Source organism: Peromyscus eremicus, chromosome 7 (assembly GCF_949786415.1).
Source record: "Peromyscus eremicus chromosome 7, PerEre_H2_v1, whole genome shotgun sequence".
In the NCBI taxonomy this organism is placed as follows: Eukaryota; Metazoa; Chordata; class Mammalia; order Rodentia; family Cricetidae; genus Peromyscus; species Peromyscus eremicus.
Window position 1 is genome coordinate 72,215,769 of NC_081422.1, and position 21,326 is coordinate 72,237,094.

The 21,326-nt window shown below is 44.2% G+C and overlaps 1 protein-coding gene across 5 annotated transcripts in view; it reads left to right on the forward strand.

Moving 5' to 3' along the window:
• Elovl5 (ELOVL fatty acid elongase 5) overlaps positions 1–21,326 on the forward strand; it is a 102,775-nt gene that overhangs the window by 28,227 nt on the left and 53,222 nt on the right. For all 5 annotated transcript variants that reach the window (XR_009380291.1, XM_059268261.1, XM_059268260.1 and 2 more), the window contains exons 2-3: positions 16,986–17,051; positions 20,907–21,094. Coding sequence is in view for 4 of the 5 variants with exons in the window: in XM_059268261.1 (XP_059124244.1) it covers positions 16,994–17,051; positions 20,907–21,094 (246 nt within the window). In the remaining variant the exon portion in view is untranslated. The remainder of the gene's footprint in view (positions 1–16,985; positions 17,052–20,906; positions 21,095–21,326) is intronic.

The window sequence follows — 21,326 nt, forward strand, 5'->3', positions numbered from 1 at the left end:
TTGTGTTGGGCTCTGTGAATTTGTGCTGAGTGTGGATAATAAGGAGTCCCATGCACTTTTGATCACCACCTTGTGCTGTACTCCTGAAGAAATCTGATGCCGAGGAAAGGCAGGTTTTGAGAGCATTTTACAGTTTCTTTTATTAAAATTTACCCAATTGACTTCTCTAGGAAAGGCTATTTACAACTTCTATACACAGATGGGGTCTCCTCCTCTTACATCTCCTTAATTTTCCTGTGGGGACCTGTTAGTTAATCCTTAATGGACTTCATGCTAATGTCATCGCGGGCTTTCCTTTGTTTTGTTACAATAAAGTGGTTTTTCTGATAGCTCAGAATTGAATGTTGCTGCTTGGGGAGAGCTGGGCTGAAGGGACCCATCGCAGAACACCGGCTCATATTGCTGTGACTTAGGAAAGCTTTAGTAGATCCACTCAGGTGCAGTCATGTAGCCTAATGTTAGCTTTCTAACTATATACTTGTCAGGACTTAAGCACCCATGCACCTGGTGGAGACAGGAAAGCGTTGCCTGAAGAGACTGGATCTAGATGGAGTTTCCAGAGGCGGCTTCGGAAGCCTTCTCAGTCTGCAGCGGGGTCGTGCCCATTGAGTAGCTCCTCCGTGCAGAGCCAGGTGGCAGCAGGAAGTTGGGTCACATAGTGACAGGAGTCCCTCCCTCCACATGTAAAATTGCTCTCTTCTTGTCTTTTCTGTTTTTTTCTCTTCTTTTTTTCTGAGACAGGGTCTCTATGTAGCCTGTGGTTGGCTTGGAACTTACCAACTGCCTCCACTTCCCCTGAGTGCTGGGATGAAAGTTGTGTGGCACCATGCAAGATAAAATATTTTATTCTTGCCATTTTTACTGGAGTTGATAAGAAATTAATTAGATAATCAAAAAAATCTTAGTTTTTAAATAATGCAATGAACTTTTATGTTTTATTAACAGCAACACCTAGGATATGACAATAAAAAACTACTGAGAGGATTTTTGTTTAAAAAGGGGGGGACGCTGAGACTATAACTCAGCAGTAGAACACTGTGCGAGATCCTCCGTTCACTCCGCAGTAGAGGGAGGGGAGGGACTGAGGTGAGGGAAGGGTGTCCCACTTGAGAGAGGACGTGACAAACTCCTGGCTTGCACTTACTGTTAAACGAAGCCCTGGAGCTGTACAGATTTATCCTGGTGTCTTTGCCCATCTACAGTCCTGTAAAATGAGGTTTTGCATTTGTCGTTATGACTGAAGTAGTTCAGCCCACAGTGTGTCTCTGAATCTCAAAGATGACATTTTATTCAGGGAGGCTTTACTTGTCCCATGACTTCCCTGCTCTTTGAAAAGTAGCCTGTGTGCAAAGCAGGGCTCCCTGAAGGGAAGCAGAACCAAGGCTTCTGGATGCTAGCTCCCCATCCCTGTGGTCTGGATAGGTGAGTGTTAAATGAAGCTAGGTGAGACAGCCATGGAGCAGTGGAAACTCTGGGGCAGAGTTCAGAGGACCCCTCTTCCTTTTCCAACACGTACCCTTTTTACTTCGAGTTACACCTAAAGTCACCTCCATGTAGAGTAGATTGAGGATGTGGGTGTTTTGTCTTTTGTTTCTGATAAATGCTTAGCCTTGCTTGTAGGTTAGTTTTTCTTCTAACAGTTATAGATTTTTAAAAGTTGAGCTTTTTGAGAGGGTTATAGATTCATATGCAGCTGTAAGAGAGTGCTCGCGCACACACATATGCATGCACACATGTGCGCGCGCGCGCGCGCACACACACACACACACACAGAAGGAGCTAGGGGCAGGGGCACATGGCAGAGGATGAAGGGAAAAGGGAAAATGATCAAATTACATTTTAATTTAAAATAAATAAAAGAGATAGCACCTGGATCCTGACCACCCTTTCCCTGGTTCCTCAGGGAAAACACCCTGCCGACATTGACCTTGGCGCAGTCTGGCATGGGATGGTGTCGTCAGTGAAAGTTTACTCTGATTGCCACATCTTTTCCCTCCACATTACCCTTGGCAGCCACTGTAATTCTTCACTCTTCACCAGCCCTGTAATTCCATCATTACAGAATGTTATATAAGTGGACTTCTTTGACTGGGTTTAAATCTTTGGAGATTCACCTAGGTTGTTGGTATATCAATAGGCTTTTTAAAAAAAATGTCTTTTATCTTTTGACAGATTTGTACATGAATACAGTATATCTTGATTCTTACCCCCCTCAAGCCTCCTCTCCTACTAACCCTGGATGTCTCCCAACATGTCCCCTTCCCATCTTCGTGTCCTCCCCTTTTGTAACCCAGCAAATCGAGTTAGTGCTGCCTGCTGGAACATTGACTGCTGATGTTGACTTGACCCTTGGCAAGTCTTGAGCAGGTAACTGTCGCTTCAGCGAGTTCATGAGTGCCATTCATGCCATGTCTGTGCCATGTCCCGAAGATAGCACTCACAGCATCCTTCTCCATCCTTCGGCTTTTACATTCTTTTCTCTTCCTCCTCCCTGATGTTTCCTGAGCGTTAGAGGGTGATAGGTCCTATTTAGGGCTGAGTGCTCACAGTCATTATCAGCAGCTTAACTAACCAGTTGCTGCATTAACTGCAGAAAGAAACTTCTCTGGCCAAGGTAGAAAGTAGCACTTATCAATGGATATAAATGTAATTAATTTAGGAGGCAGTTTGAAAACATGTCCATTTAGCCTCCTCACTCTCGGGGCCTTAATTACCCGCCCCAAGCCATGGGCTTTTGACCACATTTCCCTCTTTTGGAGCAGGGCTCCAATTGAATCGGAAAGGGGTTGGTTGCCTCCAAAACTTTGATGCATTGTTTTCTAGTAGGCATATCTTGCCAGGCTGGTTAGTACCCCGTTCAAGGTTTACTGCTGGATAAAACCATTGATAATGTTTCTCCTCCAGTGGTCCACAGCATCTTCTGGTATTATGAAAACTAGCCAGCAGGGGACAGAGTTTTAGCTCAATTCCAGCTTGACTTCTCTAGTGTCCTGTAATCAAAGTGTGTTGTGTCTTCAACAATATCTTACAGTCTGTTGGGCAACCAAGAGCAACACTAATAATGGCTTCCTTGCATTGTTTGGAGGCCACCCGGGCTAACAACTCATGGGAAGTATCCCATGCCTGTTATTTTATCTATTTATTTATTTTGTTAATGCTAAGGACAGGACGTTCTGCTGTTTAACTGTCCACCCATTAAAGAACATCGTAGTTACTTGAGTTTGACTTACCATGATAAAGCTGCTTTGCATGTGTTTATGGGAACACAAGTTTTCATTTCTCCCAGTGTTCAGTAAGTTCATTTTGGCAACAGAGTAGTATGTAATTGTGGGTCTTTATAATAGTGGGTTTTTTGTTTGGTTTTTTTGAGACAGGGTTTCTCTGTGTAGTTTTGGTGCCTGTCCTGGATCTCGTTCTGGAGACCAGGCTGGCCTCAAACTCACAGATCCTCTTGAGTACTGGGATTAAAAGTGTACGCCACTGCCGCCCAGCTACAGTAGTTTTTATAGTTCGTAATTTCCAGATAGAATTTTAATAGTTGGCTCTTCTCTCAATATTTCTGCAGTTCTAAATATTACCTAGATGATGATCTTTAGAGAAATTGTAACACACATCTGCTTTTATTTCTTTAGTATTGATTTCTGGAAGTTTACATAAATACCAAAAAAGTTAAAGCATATAAGTACCTCCTTTAAAACTTTAAAAAAAAATTTAACTTTAATAAAATTATTTTAAAAAAATGCACACACACACACACACACACACACACACACACACACCCCACTCATGCCACTGGCAGCCATGTGTGTACTCTGTGTCTCTAGTCTTTTGTCCGTTCCCCACATTGAGCTTACATAATGGAACCAAGGGATAGATAGCTTTTTGTGTGTTGTACCAAGTAACATACTTCATGCCTTTCTGTTCCATCTTGTCACGTCACATTTTGTTGATTTGTTAGTTAATTGATAGACTCTTGAGTTGCTTTAGGAATAATCTCTCTCGTAGGTTCTCATTCTCTTGGGTGAATATCTAGAATTGCTGGGCAACGGTGAAATTCTTTCTCATTTTGAGAACTTGCTGAACCGTTTTTCATAACACATAAACCGTTATGTTGTATCACTGTCAGTTTTAGTTATCTGAGCCTGGCAGAGGCAGGTGGATCGAGGGAGTCTGGTCTGTATAGTGAGTTCCAGGCCAGCCAGGGCTGGGTAGTGAGACCCTGTCTCAACCAAACAAAACGACAACAAACTGGACAACAGATCCCCGACAAATATCCCGTACCTTTGACAGTACCTGTTTTTGTCCGCTTTAGTATAGATTATCATGGTGTCTGTTATGTGGATCTTTTCAAAGAGAGAGGGCTGTTACAGCAACCCTGCTTTGCGGTCCCCCCTGGTGTGACCACCACAGTGACTCTGCTTAGGTTAAAAGTCACCTGTGAACCCAGTTGACTGCTTCTGGGAAAGAAGGGGAAAGAAACAACTTGTATTTTTTTTTCCCTGTTAAAAATAAGAGAATTGCTGTTGTTATAACACAGAATGGCACGGAAAACTTTTTAAAGATGGAAAGTTTTCTTTTTCAAAATAATTCAGATTCTCTTTCTCTGGCTTAAAGAGCTAACATATACAAGCTGGGGGGGGGGCTTCTCACGGAACTTCACATCAGTTTGGGGACTTGGCAGGATAGATAGCGGGGCTGTAAAGTGCATGCTGGGCGATGTCATGTGTGAAGCGGGGCGGTATTAGCACACGTGAGAAATAATTTCCCCGTGGGTAGGGTTTTGTTTCACTTGCAGAGGTGGTTTGAATAGAAGTGGTCTTCCTTCCTCTTAGCTGGTAAAATTACAGCAAACAAGGAATGGGGCCAGAATCTGCTGGAAGAAAAAACAGCTTGTCCTTGAGAGGAGGCTTTGTCGGGGTGATACAATACAGGGAGGGAGGCAGCGGGGTGACTAAGCAGCAACAGCTGTAACTGTGGGGACTTTGTTGAGAGTTCAGAAGCCCATTCATTCATGAACGAGTTACCAGAGCAGACCGCTCCTCAGAGAGCCGTGGAGCCGCTCCGAGAGATTTCTCAGCCTCCAGAAGGACTCTGAACTTCTAGGGATAGGTTCCAGACATCTGTCCATTAAAGCTTCTGGGTGACTGAGGTGCAGCCACATTTGAAAAGCTATTGCTAGGAAACTGGGAAGTCACGAGGGCATATTCATTTCCTCACTTGTCTGGGCTTACATGGGCAGTTACATGCACATACAGGTTCTCTATAAAGATACAGATGTGAATGTCTTACTGAGGGTTTTATTGCTGTGAAGAGACACCATGACCATGGCAACCCTTTTTTGGTTTTTCGAGACAGCTTTGAAGCCTGTCCTGGAACTCACTCTGTAGCCCAGGCTGGCCTCAAACTCTAAGAGATCTGCCTCTGCCTCCCGAGTGCTGGGATTAAAGGCGTGCGCCACCACTGCCCGGTGACCATGGCAACTCTTATAAAGTGCTGCAAGCCGCAGGAAAACATAATGGAATTCAGCTACTATCACAAAAGCTACTACTTGGAAAAGTCAAGGACTTCCCCAAAGGTCAAGCCATAGCTTAAGGAGTCTTGGTGATATTTTAGCTTTTGTATATATATTAGCTGGTTCCTAAAATGATTTTCTTGTGTGCTTCCAAGAACAGTGTATTTATCTAAAATGCCTATCAAGCATCTAAGGCCAAACGAAACAACACCTGTCTCCTAGGTCAGGCGGATAGCTTTATTTCTTTTGCAGTTTAGGGTGAGACCCTCCTTTCTTATACAACCTTACTAACAGACTCCTAACTTCTTACCTAACCACTTCTTGGAATGTAGACAGAGCACATAGATCCCCTTTTTGATATACTAACTGGTCATTAGCACTCAGTTGACCTCCTTTTACCACTCCCATTTTGGATTGTAAAAGAAAGCCTGAGGAAAATTCTTACCTGCCTTTATGACCCTGTAGAATTCAAGCCTAATGACCTTGCTCAACCAGGGGAATGCTATTGCTTGGGTTTATAACTGGATTCCTAGGAGATTTAGGTAGATAAATATAGAGAGAAATCAGGCAAGAAAGGAGCTAGGCACGAGAACAGAACTGAAGCTGTGTAAATAGGATGTTATCCCAGAGGAATTAAAGCAAGTGGACTATAGAGCTCGGTGTGCTGAGATTCTGTTTCCCCAAAATAGTCCTCGCTGTTAGTAGTTCTCTCGCTCCTGAGCCCCTGGGATGTATAATATTAAGGCTGGTCCCTCTAATATTATACAAGAATAAAGGAAAATATTTAAGTGAGGGTTATACTTCAGAGGTTTAGTCCATTATCATCATGGCGGGAAGCATGGTGGCATGCAGGCAGACAGGATACTGGAGAGGTAGCTGAGAGTTCTACATCTGGATCTGCAGGCAGCAGGAAGAGAATGCCACAGGGGCCCTGGCTTGAGCATCTGAGACCTCAAAGGCTGCCCCAGTGACACACTTCCTCCCACAAGGCCACACCTCCCCATAGTGCCACTCCCTATGGGCCTTTGTGGCCATTGTCATTTAAACTACCATAGTGAATTCCAGAGGTTTCGCTCTTGAGGAGCTTAGGCCTAAGTGGAACTGTGGACAGATGAACAGATGGTTTTATTTTAAGTAATAATCACATTTTACAGATAAAACACCATTTTATTGCTGGTTGAAATACAATGGAAATGATGGTGGATTTGGAAAATGAGGCCAAGGGACCCAGTCCACTCATGTTTTCCTGTAAGAGCGCATGGCTGATTGGTAGTCGTGGCTCACTGCTGTTTCCCAACATCAAAGGGAAAGAATGTCACACTGCCTGTCACCAGGTCAGGAAAAGATCAAAATTGAAAACAGTTTCTTCTGAGGGTTGTTTCCACACTATCACCATGTCAAAGAACTGGAGTCCTCTTGGCCGGAGAGATGGCCCTGGTGAAAGGCACTTACTGTTCCTGAAGAGGCCCAGGGTTTAGTCCCCAGCACCTCAGGTGGCTTACAGCTGCCTGCAGCCCTACCCCTGATACCCTCTGACACCAGCGTTCTGTGCACATGCACCTTAACTCATACCAGGTACACAAACATACAAAAGCAAACCCACCCGGAGTTTAATTAGGGAATTGAACTAATTAAAATTAATTTAATTAAAATAGTAAATTAGGGACCATCTGTATAGAAAACTAAGAAATTCATTATGCACTTCACATTTGCTGGTTGTGAGAATTAAGAGGCAGGTCAGACACAGACTTACATATGCTCTGTACTAAGGATGAGATGGAACCTGATCTGCATTCTTCCCAGAGAAATTCATGACACGGTGTGACACACGCTAGTTTAAGCCTTTTGCCTGTGTTGACTCACTGGGTCACACAAAGGTATAATTAGCCTTGTTTCACAGACCAGAGAACTAAGACACTAAACAGATTAAGTGACCTTTCCTCTGTCACTCTGCTGGCGAGCGAGGCAGGCACTTGAACCCTGGCTGGTTGGCGGCAGAGTGTTTGTGCGTCACCACTGCTGTTCAGTCCTGATTGGCCAGCACATTGCTTTTGTGTTTTAAGAAGGGCGGAGTCCTGTCTGCCTCTGTCCTTTTGCTAATAAAGCACTACACTGCTTTGCATACAGCAACTCAAGAAATAAAGCCTGGTAGCATGAAAGGCAACCATGAAGCCTAGAAGCAAAACCAGTCATGGGGGTGGCCATGAGGAAGGGCTCCCTGGGAAAATGCCTCTGTAACTAGGCTTTTAGGAAGCTGCTGTTGTGGGTGGGTCTTCCTCCTTCTTTCCTTTGTAGTACCAAGTGTATCTTTCCACCCCTGGTGTCTTGCTTGTGGACTCTCTTGCTCCGAACAAATTAGAAGAAAGAATGAATTAATCTAAGGTGGTACCGTGCTGTGTTTCCTAAGACCTAATGTGAAATAAACAGGTTCTGTGTAGACAGTGCTGAGTGCTGAATGAGTGGTCCAGACTGCAGAGCTATGGGAAGCTAGAGAGAATGCCTAATGAGGCTTGGAGGAAAGAGAAAGGGTTGGAAGTGAGAAGAAAGCCAGAGTAGGAAGGAGGGCTGCAGATGGTTCTCTAAGAACAGAATAACCAGGCAGGTGGTAAACCCCTGCACTTCCAGTGCTTTGAGGCTGAGGCAGGAGGATCATGAGGTTTGAGGCCAGTTTGGGCTACATAGTGAGACCTTGTCTCAAAACAAACAAACAAAAACACCTCCAAACTACTACTATCACAGACCACAACAAAAAGCAAAGCCAGTGGAGTAACTGTTAGTTTAGAAAAGTGTCCTCTAGCTGAGTTAAGAATAGTAAGTACCCCTGCGCCTTCCTTTCTATGTGATGGTGTGTTCATGAGTCCTGGGGGTCAAGTACTTCAGGGCTTCATGTATGCTAGCCAAGTGCTCTGTCAATGCAGTGTGTCTCAGCCCCTAAAATAATTTCTTTCTTTCTCTTTCTTTCTTTCTTCTCTCTCTCTCTCTCTCTCTCTCTCTCTCTCTCTCTCTCTCTCTCTCTCTCTCTCCCCCTTCCTTCCTTCCTTCCTTCCTTCCTTCCTTTCTTTCTTTCTTTCTTTCTTTCTTTCTTTCTTTCTTTCTTTCTTTCTTTCTTTCTTTCTTTCTTTCTTTCTTTCTTAAAATACTAACCGGCAGCAACAGAAATTGGAGATGGAGGCTTCCCATTTGAAACATCTCATCTTATTTTATTGCAAAGGAATACTGATTGTAGCAACATTTTAAACGCGTTTGTCCCCAAATTGTCCATTATATCCTAACAGTAGGGAGGCTTTCCCTTCTGGTCTGTGACCCCAGTTTGAAGAACACATCCATGTCTTGCTCTTAGAGTTACTGATCTGAGACCCTGAGTGGGCTGTGCTGGTTTTCTTCATGTTTGGCAGAAAAAAGGATGTTACCAGGGTTGGTAATGAGAGTTAGGGTCTTTGGGTGAGAGCATATGGGATTTCTAGAGTAGACAAAGAATGTAGCTTTGTATATGTGGGAATGGTGACATGCAGTTGGAGGAGGCATGGAGCTAACATGGCAGGTCATTTTTTGTAGCCAAGATTTAACCCAACTTTATTATTTAAATGCCAGAATTTTTGAGGGATTTTGTTATTAAGTTATACTCATGTCCTAAAGCTTGTTAGTACTTGTGTGTTTTTCCCCTTGGAGACTTGTGTAGTTAACATTTCTATTTTTGTTTTTTTGAGACAGGCCTTCCTATGTAGAGTAGGCTGGCTGGCAACTCACAGAGCACCAACCATGCCCTGAGGCTGTGTTTTAACATTTCTTTAAAAGAAAAAAATTGCTGCTTGTTCTCTCCGGGAGCTAATGTTCTCAGTATAGAACACCTCTAAAATTCAGGGGGATCATGTATTGTGGCTATGGCTCTGTGTGTGTGTGTGTGTGTGTGTGTGTGTGTGTGTGTGTGTGTGTGTGTAGCCAACATGAAGAGTGTTCCATGTCTCCTGACCCTAAGTTGACCATTAAAAGGGATGGATAAGCCAGAGTGCAGGCTATTAGGTACCAGCCTGCTACCTCTCAGGGCATAGGTTTGTTAGCTCAGCTTAGTTGGCTGTTTGTAGGTGAACTTTGACAGTTCAGAAAAATAAAACACAAGGTGATGAGGTTACATAGTAGACAGCTAAACTTCCATGATACATTTTAAGCCAAAAGGAATTTGACTGGCCTGATTTCACAGAAAAGGAGACTGTCGCCTGGCAGTATTATTACCTTTTGCAGCCAGATTTCCAGAATGTCCCCGGCATGGATGGGTCAGCAGGTGGCCTGGTTGTGGGTTTAGGGCATCAACTGTCTTTGCTGTGGTTTGTATTCCAACTCTTGGCTGTAGTTATATTAAGCCTTACCTGTCCAGGCAGGTTGCCTTCACCCCAGCCCCTTCCTTTCCTTGCCTGGTACCTGTCTTGCTCTCTCTGACACATAGACTCTTCCCGGGAGAGCTCACACACGTCAGATTTGCTGCTGCTACCATCTCAGCCCCACGGCCACACTTCTGTTGTCCTTGGGAGCCCAGTGGGAAGCAGGCAGAGGGGACTGGTTCACTGTAAAACCTGATGGAGGGTAATTATTCAGTTTTTGAACGTGCTTCTGGTAACTCTGCTATATAATTCACCTGGGCTTACACTACATTCGAAGGGAGCTAGTGAGCAGATAGATGGAGGGTAGGTTTTCCACACCTGCAGAGCTGGGCTTCTCTTTGGGAATGTGGTTTGCCCTCTTGGGTTCAGAGTTTACAGTATTTCATGTTGTGGTGCTTCTGATCTTTCTTTGAATTCAGGCCTAAGGATTCTGAACTCTAAGCCCTTCTTTGCTGAAAGTGATTTAGATGTGTGCTGAACTCTTTTCTCTCTTCATGCTCTCTTTCAGCTGCCCCTTTAAATACAAGGAGTGCCAGCCTCCGTCAGTTTTCTGTCGTGTGATATTTAAAATGTGACACAACACAGTCTCATGATTACCGAAAGTAGTCCAGAATTTTGTAGTGAGAAATGACTCAGCTGAGAGTCTACTGCAAAATGTACATATAAAAAAAAAAAAGGAATTCTCCGCCAGCACCTGGTGGGTGGTAGGTATACACCTGTTTTCCTAGCACTTGGGAGACTGAGGCAGGAAGATCTCCAGTTTGAGGGCACCTTAGGCCTTTTTGTCTGTTACTGACAGAAAAGATTTCCTGAGATCTATTCTAACTTACCATCCCTCACTCACTTTTTTTTTTCCTTTGTCCACGTGTTTTATGTGTGCTCTCGAACTCCAGAATAGCTTTGGGGTACTGTTATGGTTGGAATTTTAAAATGGATTCTGGTATACCTATGGCCTGCAGTTTCCATGAGGCCATCTGGATTGAGTGGAGGGCAGAGACTCTGGGTTTAAGAGGCTGTGACTTTGGTTTGGTGTCAGCAGGGTGTCGTTTCTGGGGATAGTAAATCCATTCTTGTCATATCCCTCTTGTGGATTTGTGGGGAGCCAGGCAGATCAGTGAAAGGCCTACTGTTTGCTACACAGAGGATCAAAGCTCCTCCTCTAGAGGGTTCCAGTGCCTGGCTTGGTTCCTGCCAGCACCGTGGTACAGAGCAGCTGTGTTCCCACTTGGTCCGGCACAGTTGAGAAGTCATGTCACTGGGCCACACAGCTTGGAAGCTGGAAACCCCGGAAGATAGGCAGGCTGCAGACCTGGCAACATGATTGGACGTCGTCGCAAATTGGGTCATGGCAACAGCTAGGCCAAGTGTCGAGGGTCCTTCAGGGTCCCGGACCTATACAAGGGTATCGCCCACAGGCCACTCAGCAGTGGGCCAGTCCAGCCTGGCAGTGAAGACCTTTTTTACTGCTCCTGGCATAGCAGATGAGGCTTAGTGAGGGAGAGGAAACGACAGGGCCCCGTGCCGGCAGATGGCCTGCAGCCAGACAGAGGTGGTGTGAGCAGCTAAGGATCAGCACCTCTCTACTTTTCCTAGTGTGCCATCTGCAAGGTGTGCCATGTGACTACCCACTGTTGAACCGGGCCAAGTGCACCCAAGCCTCTGAGCTCCTCTGTAGTGAGCACGGTGCCCTTTCTCTTGATGGACACTGGCACATACATTAAGGCCCCCTGTTGGTGCCAGCTTCTCAGGGCAGCCCTCTCTAACTCCGTTTTTTGAAAATAAATCCCTTTCTGAGGTTCATTCCGTCCCTTTTCCCCTGCTTTAGTCTTCTTGTGAAAGTATATCACATTTCATGTATGTATCTGTCATTAATACAGTTGTTTCCCCTTATGCATCTGGGTCTACTTCAAGACCTCCACTGAATGCCAGAAGCCAGAGACTGTATGAAACCCTATACATACTATATTTCCCCCCTCTCTCCCTCCCTCCCTCCCTCCCTCCCTCCTCCTCCCCCCTCCTTCTCTCTTCCACCCACATTGTAACAAACTTTGACCTTTTCACTTAAAGCACACCTTAAGTGCATATTGTGACCTCTCCAAATTGCCAGCACCGGTATTCTCTAGGTCCATAAGTAAATACAGGCCGTGTGAACAGCCAGTCTGATAAATAGATGTGACTGAGCGCTTGCCCCGTTGGTAGCATGTAGTTGGTGGGGATGCCCTGGACCAAACAGTTTGTGCTCCAGACGGGATGATGTGAGTTGCTCTTTCCTCAGAGCATTTTACAAGTCAAAAACCAGGAATTATTTTTTTCTATTTTCACTTTAATATTTTCAGACTGCAGTGATTGCAGGTCATTAAAACCATTTAGATTGCTGTTTGTTCATATTATTTCTTTCTCCCTCACCTTGAGTTCTGTTTTCTAAACTACTGTAGCTCTTAGGGTTTTAAGGCCTTCATGCCTAGCACCTGGTGTAGACAGTAAGTGTAGGTGTAAATGAAAAACACGAATGGCGTGGATCGGTGAGTTGTGAGCAGAAGTATGGCATTTGGTGCCTTTGGTGATGTCTGTCTTTGTACCTTCTAAGAAGAAACAGCCTCAGCTCTAAAGAGCATATGGACACACCCATATGGGAGTCATGGGTCTACCCCCTCCCCCATAATCAGGGCCTGTGTCACAGGTGCACCTCCCCACTTCCCTTCATCACAGGACCAGCAAACTGTTGTGTGAACTACATCCCTCTTGACTATTTCCCATGTCTGTTCTTTCAAAGACTGTCTGGCTGCTTTTCCCTATGTTCCTAAGTTTGGTGGGGAAAGTTCTGCAGATCTAAGGGAAGGGTCATGCAGTTGAGAAGAAAGGCGTCCTCAGAACAGATGTGGCACTCTGGCAGTCTCCTCCTGGGTGTGCTTTGAAGGGAGCCCCTGTGCATGCCAGCTCCTGCAGGCCTCACAGCAGAGCAGGTTAGACAGATTATCCATTCCAGTGCTGACCTCAGTGTCTCCAAATACTAGAAACATGAGTCCTTTCGGTATCCCACTGCTGAATTCAGTACTCTTGGACTGGAATTTGACCTTACGTTTAATCAAGCTGCTTTTCTCTGGCCACGTTAGCCTAGATTCTCAAACTGAACTCTGTCCTAGGCTGTTGTCCTTGGAATAATGGGTCATTCAGAGCAGTTCCCGGAACTTATTTTTTTTTTCCCAGTCCACTAATGGCTCTCTTGCCCTGTCCACTCCCCCACTCCCCAACACACACAACCAGTTAGCATTGTACCATTTAAAACCTTTCTTCACCCTTGTTTCCAGCTTTCCTTCGGCCTCTGCTTAGGAAACCAAATCTTGCATCCTTCTGTAAAGCCTCTTAACTAACAAGCAAAGAGAACGGTTCTTGTACTGTACCCTCACGTCTCTCTGGGAACTATTCCTGATGTTAGAAGCTGTTATTTGAATTTTATTCCTACAGCATAGCATTGAATGTGTGCATGCAGCTATCATGGAGGTGCATTCTAACATCTGCTGTCTTTAAGACCTGGGTTTGGTTTGGGGTTCCTTACACCTTCTGGGCACATCTGGGTGATGCTTCTAAATGTTCATCCCTGTTTGCACACAGTTGGACACAGCAGGTGATATTTAGTGTTTTCGTTCAAAAGTCTTGACTTTATTTAGATAATCTCTTGTTCTTTCAAGTTCCTCTCCTGAACTATTACCCATCCCCACACCCCACCTTTCCCCCAGCAGTTTGGCAATACTTAGAAATGGTTTTGAAGATTATCAGAAGAACTGGAGACTCAGTGATACTGTTTAGCGGACAGGGACCAGGGATGGGTTAATGATCCACCAGGTACTGGGCAATGATCGTGTCACTCAGAATGTCAGTGGTACCCAGAGCAGTACAGACATTTGTGGCTGACTGGTAGCAGACATAGGAGGGCTCCCTACCCGCCCCAACACTGCCTTAAAGGACTTACATGTAGTAAATAAATACTGTCTATAATCATCCAGTCGTTGAGGTAGTTACTTCACTGTTCCCCTCACTTTACAGATAGGAGGTTAAACAACCTGCCTGCCACATTTTGAGTAAGTAGAGAAATGAGTTTCAAGGCTTAGTTGCCTTTTAAAGCACCCAGCCCCAACCCACTCATTGGCCAGCTTAAACTGTGCCTGTATCCTTTTAGTGTGACCCATCATTAACTGAGTAAGAGTGCTCATTAGGTAGTAAGTCTAGAGGTAAGATGCCTTGGGGGAAAGAGACTGTTGAGTAGTCATAGTCTTTGTTTCCGAACCAGTGGCCTATCACTGGGGATGGAGGTTGATGCTGCCAGCTTCTACCACAGGCTGAGGGAGCCAGTGCCTTCCCAAAGCAGGAGAGATACTCAGACACAGCTCAGGAGCTGCTGCATTCCAGCATTGGTGGTTTCTCCTAGCCCCACTTCATATTCCAGCTGTATTGACATAATTATAAATACTAGAGCTATCAGATATTTTCATGCATAAAGTTGTTTATCTGGAAATCAGCCAGAGAGCACACATACTTGAGTGTGGCAAGCCAAGAGCGGGAAGGAAGTCTGAATGATTAGCAGTTACTGAAACTGGCTTTGCTTTTGCCCTTGGAAGTTATAATGTTGGTGATGTTTTCTTTTTTACACAGTATTTATTCTTTGAAAATGTCATGCATTGATAGAGTATATTTTGATCATATCTGTAAGTAGAGTTTTCCTGTCCCAACCAACTGCTCCCAAATAACTGAACAGAGGCTTAATACTACTTTTAAATGCTCAGCCGGTAGCTCAGGCTTGCTACTAGCTAACTCTTATACTTAAATTAACCCACCACACCTGGCTTCAAATGTAAACTCTGAGAAGACTATTTATTTGAGAAAAAGGTACACAAAATATCACAAATCATGACTTAGAACAGAGGGATATGAGAGAACCTGAAAGCCAGTAACTTTAGAACTTTTTAGTAACTTTTTCCTAAGCCATTCATTTAGAAGGTACTTTCTTTTTCTTTTTGGTTTTTTGAGACAGGATTTCTCTGTGTAACTGTCCTTGGCTGTCTTGGAACTTGCTTTGTAGATCAGGTTTTGTAGATCCATCTGCCTCTGCCTTCTGAGTACTGGGATTAAAGGCTGCACCACCACTGCCTGGCTCTTGTTGCTTGTTTTGAGACAGGGTCTCACTTTGTAACCCTGGTTGACCTAGAACCTTGTGTAGACCTGGCTGGCCTCAAACTCAGACTTCTGCTTGCCTCAAAAGTGTGCACTTCCACACCCAGCATTAATCCAGAGTCTTAAGGATGAAGCACTGACTCACCGCTGTGATCAGTTTATTATTTTTTAATGCTAAGTTGGCTTGGTCATTTGCCAATGGATTACAATACAAACTTATAAAAATCTGTTTATCGTGACTTTTTTTTGTGCTCAAAGGGGAGCTGTTTCTGGAACAGTTTATTCTAATACTACCACTGTCTTCCTTCTGTTTGGAGTCAGTGGACTGTGGTTGGAGGTCAAGGTGTTTAATATTTTTCCCCCGTAGACATGAAGTATTTAAAAATAATGACAAAGGTGACAAGTTATTGTTTGGTTTTTTTTTTTTTTTTTTTTTTTAACTCTGGGGGCCTGCCACCCAGCTCCCAAATAAATACATGGAGACTTATTCTTACTTAGGAGTACCCGACCTTAGCTTGGCTTGTTTCTAGCCAGCTTTTCTAACTTAAATTATCCAGTTTCTCTTTAACTACGTTTGCCTCTGGGCTTTTGCCTTTCTTTTTTTCTTTTCTTTTTTTTTAGACAGGGTTTCCCTGGGTAGTTTTGGTGCCTGTCATGGATCTTGCTCTGTAGACCAGGCTGGCCTCAAACTCAAAGAGATCCACCTGGCTCTGCCTCTTGAGTGCTGGGATTAAAGGCATTCGCCACTACCACCTGGTGTTTTTGCCTTTCTTTATTCTATATGTCTTTCTTTACTTCTTATTCTGTGGTTGGATGGCTGGCCCCTGCCATCCTCCTCTCCTCTTTTTCTTGATCCTTCTTCCTCTCCTATTTGTTCTCTCTGCCCGGCAGCCCCGCCTACCCTTTCTCCTGCCTCGATATTGGCTGTTCAGCTCTTTATTAGATCATCAGGTATTTTAGGCAGGCAGAGTAACACAGCTTCACAGAGTTAAACAAATACAATGTGAAAGAATGCAACACATCTTCGCATCATTAAACAAACGGTCCACCGCACAAACAAATGTAACACATCTTAGACTAATATTCTACAGCACAAGTTATTTTAAGGTGGGGAGAGGATCGAACATGGGTATTGGAGTATATATGACTGGGAGAGAGGAAGGGGACCAGCAAAAGGATGGCAGCTGTGAAGCTGTGTGTGTGTGTGTGTGTGTGTGTGTGTGAGAGAGAGAGAGACAGAGAGAGACAGAGAGAGACAGAGAGACAGAGAGAATGCTATAGTAACAACCCTGGGGGGAAGGACTGGGCTAGCAGGATGGCTCAGCAGGGAAAGGCACTTGCTGCCTAGTGTGACAACCTAAGTTTGAGCCCCATGGACCCACACGGTAGAAGGAGAGAACCAATTCTGGAACTTGTCCTCTGCCTTCCATGTACATACCCCTGCTCTCCCTTTAAATAAATACAATAGGAATATTTTAAATTATATGGTATATGTTATATACAATGTATGTTATATACAATATTATGTATATATAGTAACAAGCAAGGACGACGCGCACTCCTCTCCTGTTGTCCTTGAGTGTGATTTCCCTGTGGGGATGGATGTCTGCCACCTTTCAGTCCCGTTCATCCTTCACACGGAGGTTCAGCATCACAGGGATGGTTTTTATGGAACTGAGAAAAGACGTTCAGAAAACTGGGACTTTGTTTTTGATGTGAGTTCACAGGATGCATTGTTATTCTGAGTTTCAAATTAGACCTAGCATATCACTTGCATGGAGGAGTTAAGAGCAGTTTTGTTTTTGCAGGAGGAATTCAACCTTTCCCTTTGCACCTTTGAAAATGGCTTGTTCTTGTTCTTTTAGGAAAATGCATATAAGAAGTATTTTGAGTAGACACTAATCAATGTCTCCTTTTCTCTTTAATAGGTTTTAAAATGGAACATTTTGATGCATCACTCAGTACCTATTTCAAGGCATTACTGGGCCCCCGAGGTAAGGTGGTTTTTGGTTTTGTTCAGCATCTATGGCTTTCTTCCCATCTCTTTATGGCCTCTTATAAATATTGCATGAGGAGATCTTAGAAAATGTTTTCTGTGATGAGATCAAAACTTTATCCCCAGTAACAAGGGGCCTTGCCAAGTTCTCTTGCAGTTGAATGCTTTCCCCCTGGCTCCTGGGACAGAGACTCAGCTGCTGTGGCCTTCTCTCTGCTGGCTTCAGCTGCCATGCTTGCAGCCTGTGATTAACGTATTTCACTTTTCTTAAATCTTGCCAGAGCATTCCAAACGCACACTTAGCCTGACGAAAAGTTTAAGGGCTTCTTCCCTGAAAAGCGGGTCTTGATGTATCACCCAGGCTGGCCTTGAACCCATGGGGTTCCTCTTGCCTTAGCTACCCAAGTGCTGGACTGTGTGTGCGGCACTACCCAAATAGAAGTATGTGCTTACGGTACTAGGCATGAAACCCAAGGCTTCATGTGGGCTGGATAGTGCTCTGTTGTTGAGCTATGATATAAATAAGCACATAAGAACTTTTTCTCTCATTTTAAAAATTTAATTTTTTAGCCGGGCGGTGGTGGCACACACCTTTAATCCCAGCACTCGGGAGGCAGAGCCAGGCGGATCTCTGTGAGTTCGAGGCCAGCCTGGGCTACCAAGTGAGTTCCAGGACAGGCACAAAGCTACACAGAGAAACCCTGTCTCGAAAAAACAAAAACAAAAAAATTTAATTTTTTAAATTATCATGTTTATTTTAGCATTGGTAATTTGTACAAAGTAATTGGCTTCATTTTGACATTTCCATGTCTACAGAATGGTGTTGCTTTATATTCATTCCCTTGTTTACCCTCTCTTCTGTCCCCTCCCACATCTCTAATAGTGCTTTAAGGACTTGTTTATAGCTCATAACACTTCATGTCATACCCTTGAAATCCCTTGTTATACTGCCGTGTTAGTCTTCTTATCTCTTGGTATTTTTTAAGTAAATCAGCTCTGCATGGCCTTTTAGTATTACCTATAGTGTCTTCTTTAGAAAAGAACTTTTTGAGGGGTTCACAGAGATATATTACACTTCTGTCACTGGGACAGAATCGCTGAGAAAGTCATCTTACAGGAGGGAAGGCCATTTCGGTTCCTGGTTTCAGAAGTCCCAGTCCATCCTGGCCCTGTCATTCTGGGCGTGAGACAAAGCTGACTGTCGTTGTTGGAAGAGCATGGCCGAGGGTGTAAGGACAGACCCCAGGCTAAGGTGTTCCCTCCAAGGGAAGCCTTACTGACCTATACTCTCCGTCAGGCCCCACCTTCTACAGTTTTCAGCGCCTCTCAGTAGTCCAGTCAACAGTGAACCCAGTGATGGATTCATCCATTAGTGACATCAGGGACCTCACAGTCCAGTCATTTCGCCCAAAGCCCTAACCAGGGAGCTGTTTGTGAACATCTTCTATCAGACCAAAAGAGTCTCAGTTTCACTCACGATTTTTAAACTGTAGAAGAAAACAACCAAAGAATTTCATCTCAGTATGTCAAAGATGAAATGGTGTTTGATACCATCTGTGATAGGAATAAGGGTGTGTGGTGATACTTTGTTTGTACTCTAACAAATAAAATTTGTCTGAAGATCAGAGGACGGAGCCACTAGAATAAACATAGAGGCCAGGCAGTGGTGGCACACACCTTTAATCCCAGTACTTGGGAGTCACACACCTTTAATCCGGGCACTAGAAGGTTGAGACAGTAAGCGATATGGCTGGGCAGAGAAGGGAATATAAGGCAGGAGGAGACAGGAGTTTGGTACCCTTAAGGCTGAGGACTCAGGGGCATTCAGTCTAAGGATTCATAGAGGAGTTGGCAAGGTGAGAAGTGGCTGTGGCTTGTTCTCTCTGATCTTTCAGCATTTACCCCAATATCTGGCTCTGAGTTTCTATTATAGACCATTTAGGATTCGTGCCACAAGGGTGTGGGGAGTCTAACTTGGTACAACCTCTTTTCTTCTGTGGTAGTTAAAATGCATGTGACTAGTGACCCTGAGCTGATATCTACAGTGAGTCTTGATCAGTTATGCAAAGATACATGAAGAATGCTCATTTCAGAATTGTTAAGACTGGGCATTAACTAGTTGCCCACCCATTAGGAACAGGTTAAAGGAGAGGGTGGTCAGTTTGAAGGAAAAAAAAGGTTAGGTTGGGAGTGGTGGCACAAGCCTGTAATCCTGTACTCAGGAAGCCAAAGCAAGAGGATCATGTGTTGGAGAGTAGCACATCCGTGTAACAAGTTCCAAGACGTACCAAGCTGTACAGTGAGAGACAAAGAAAAAAAACAGATGCATTTGCATCAGCTTGTGTCGAGACAGCGCCTTCTTGGCTATAAGAGACAGAAAATCCAACTTTTAGTTGTCTGAAATAATAATAAAAATGATTATCTTGCTTTGCAAGGAAGAGTAACTACTGTGCTATTTCAAGGGTTCTCTGACAGTTGCCAAGAGCCCTGTTCTTTATATTTATCCACTTTGTCATCCTCATCTGAGCAGCGTAGTCTTCAGGATGGCTTCCTTTATGACGGCAGCCGCTCCAGGCTGTACATCCAACATAGGAAGAAGACATTTGTTCATTGTATGAGTTGAAGAACAAAGAAGGCTTTTCACCTAAAAGCTTAGTGGTCACAACTATTCCACATCTCCATTTCTGGACTGGCTACCACACAGAACAGTGAGCTACCCTGATCAGCTGGACCCCAAGGAACCCTTTGCTTGGGGCTAGGGTTGGGACCAGCTGATATAGATACCCTTGGAGGGAGGATGGGTACTTCCTGAAAATATACTATACAGAGCAAGGTGCTCGACTGTACCTTTAAGTAAAAGGACATGAACAATTTGTAGGTAATTACGTGTATTCATTGCATTTATAATATATATGCACACAGAAGATGTTAGCTGGTTAAGTGGTAACTTACTTTTTCAGTATAGACTGCTAAGGCCCAGAGCTGAGAACAAAAGGTGTTAGGAATGCCTTCCTTTGTAGCCACTTCCCTGAAGGACTTCTGAGAACTGACGGTTCTTAGAACTGACAGTACCATCCGCCACCACTCTGGTGGGGAGGATGTAGAGGCAGCATCTCTTTCTGAAGCCAAAGAAAGCAAGCCATGAAAGATGCTGGGAAGGCTCAGAGTGTCTCTACAGAAGGAAGACTGGCACATAGTTCACCAAAGGGAGCGTGTGGTTTATTGAACTGTGAGATCAAGGCAAAAAAATGAGGGGGGTGAGCATGGCAGTCCAGCCAGAGGACAGGGCTGTAGGCTGTTGCTGTCAGGTACCTGGGCCTAGGTGAGAGGATAAGAGTGGGGTGTCCTCTTCTACACAGGTAGCCCCTTTGAGTTAGTGTGGGTCTCAAGTTCCTATAGTGCTCTAAATCCCTTAAATAGTCCCTGTCTGATCATAGCTGACCCAGTAGCATTTCAGTATTTTTACTCATTGGCCCTCTAGTCAGGCAGTGTCCCTAACCTGGCTACAGGGCACATAGCTTGTGCCTGCACATGCTAGGCACATGCTGGGCACTCACTGAGCTGTTTCATGACTCCATGTTAATTTAATGAACATAATAATCTTGGTGGGTAATTTAGCTTTAATTTTCTTTCAGGTTTTTGGAAAGCACGTTTTTACTATTTTACGTAGTAGAAACACAAGTAATAAATCATTCTCAACCTGTATCAAAACGCTGTGCTCTGTTTGATGTGTATCCGTATGTATTCTGCTTTGTGCAGATTAAATACAACATTAGTGTCAGGTGGATTGGGAGTGGGTTTTCTTATGCGTATCTTACTAATCACCACACATTTTTCTTCTGGTGTTTTTCAGATACAAGAGTAAAAGGATGGTTTCTTCTGGACAATTACATACCCACATTTGTCTGCTCTGTCATCTATTTACTAATTGTATGGCTGGGGCCAAAGTATATGAAGAATAAGCAGCCATTCTCTTGCCGGGGAATCCTAGTGGTGTATAACCTTGGACTCACCTTGCTGTCTCTCTATATGTTCTATGAGGTAGGTCAATGTCTGACGAGGGCTTCCTTCCACTGCTCTGCTGGCGCTACTGTCCTGAGTTGTGCCCCTAAATGAGGAAAGGCACCTGCCTCACTCGAGGAGAGAGCTGGGCAGCTAGTCTATTAATGCATTTTGAGTAGGTTTTAAAACTGATCTTTAAAAAAACAAAACAGTTGTTTGTACAAATGTCTCCTAGAATACCTAAAGTAGAAGCCTTTCTTATTGATTTGTT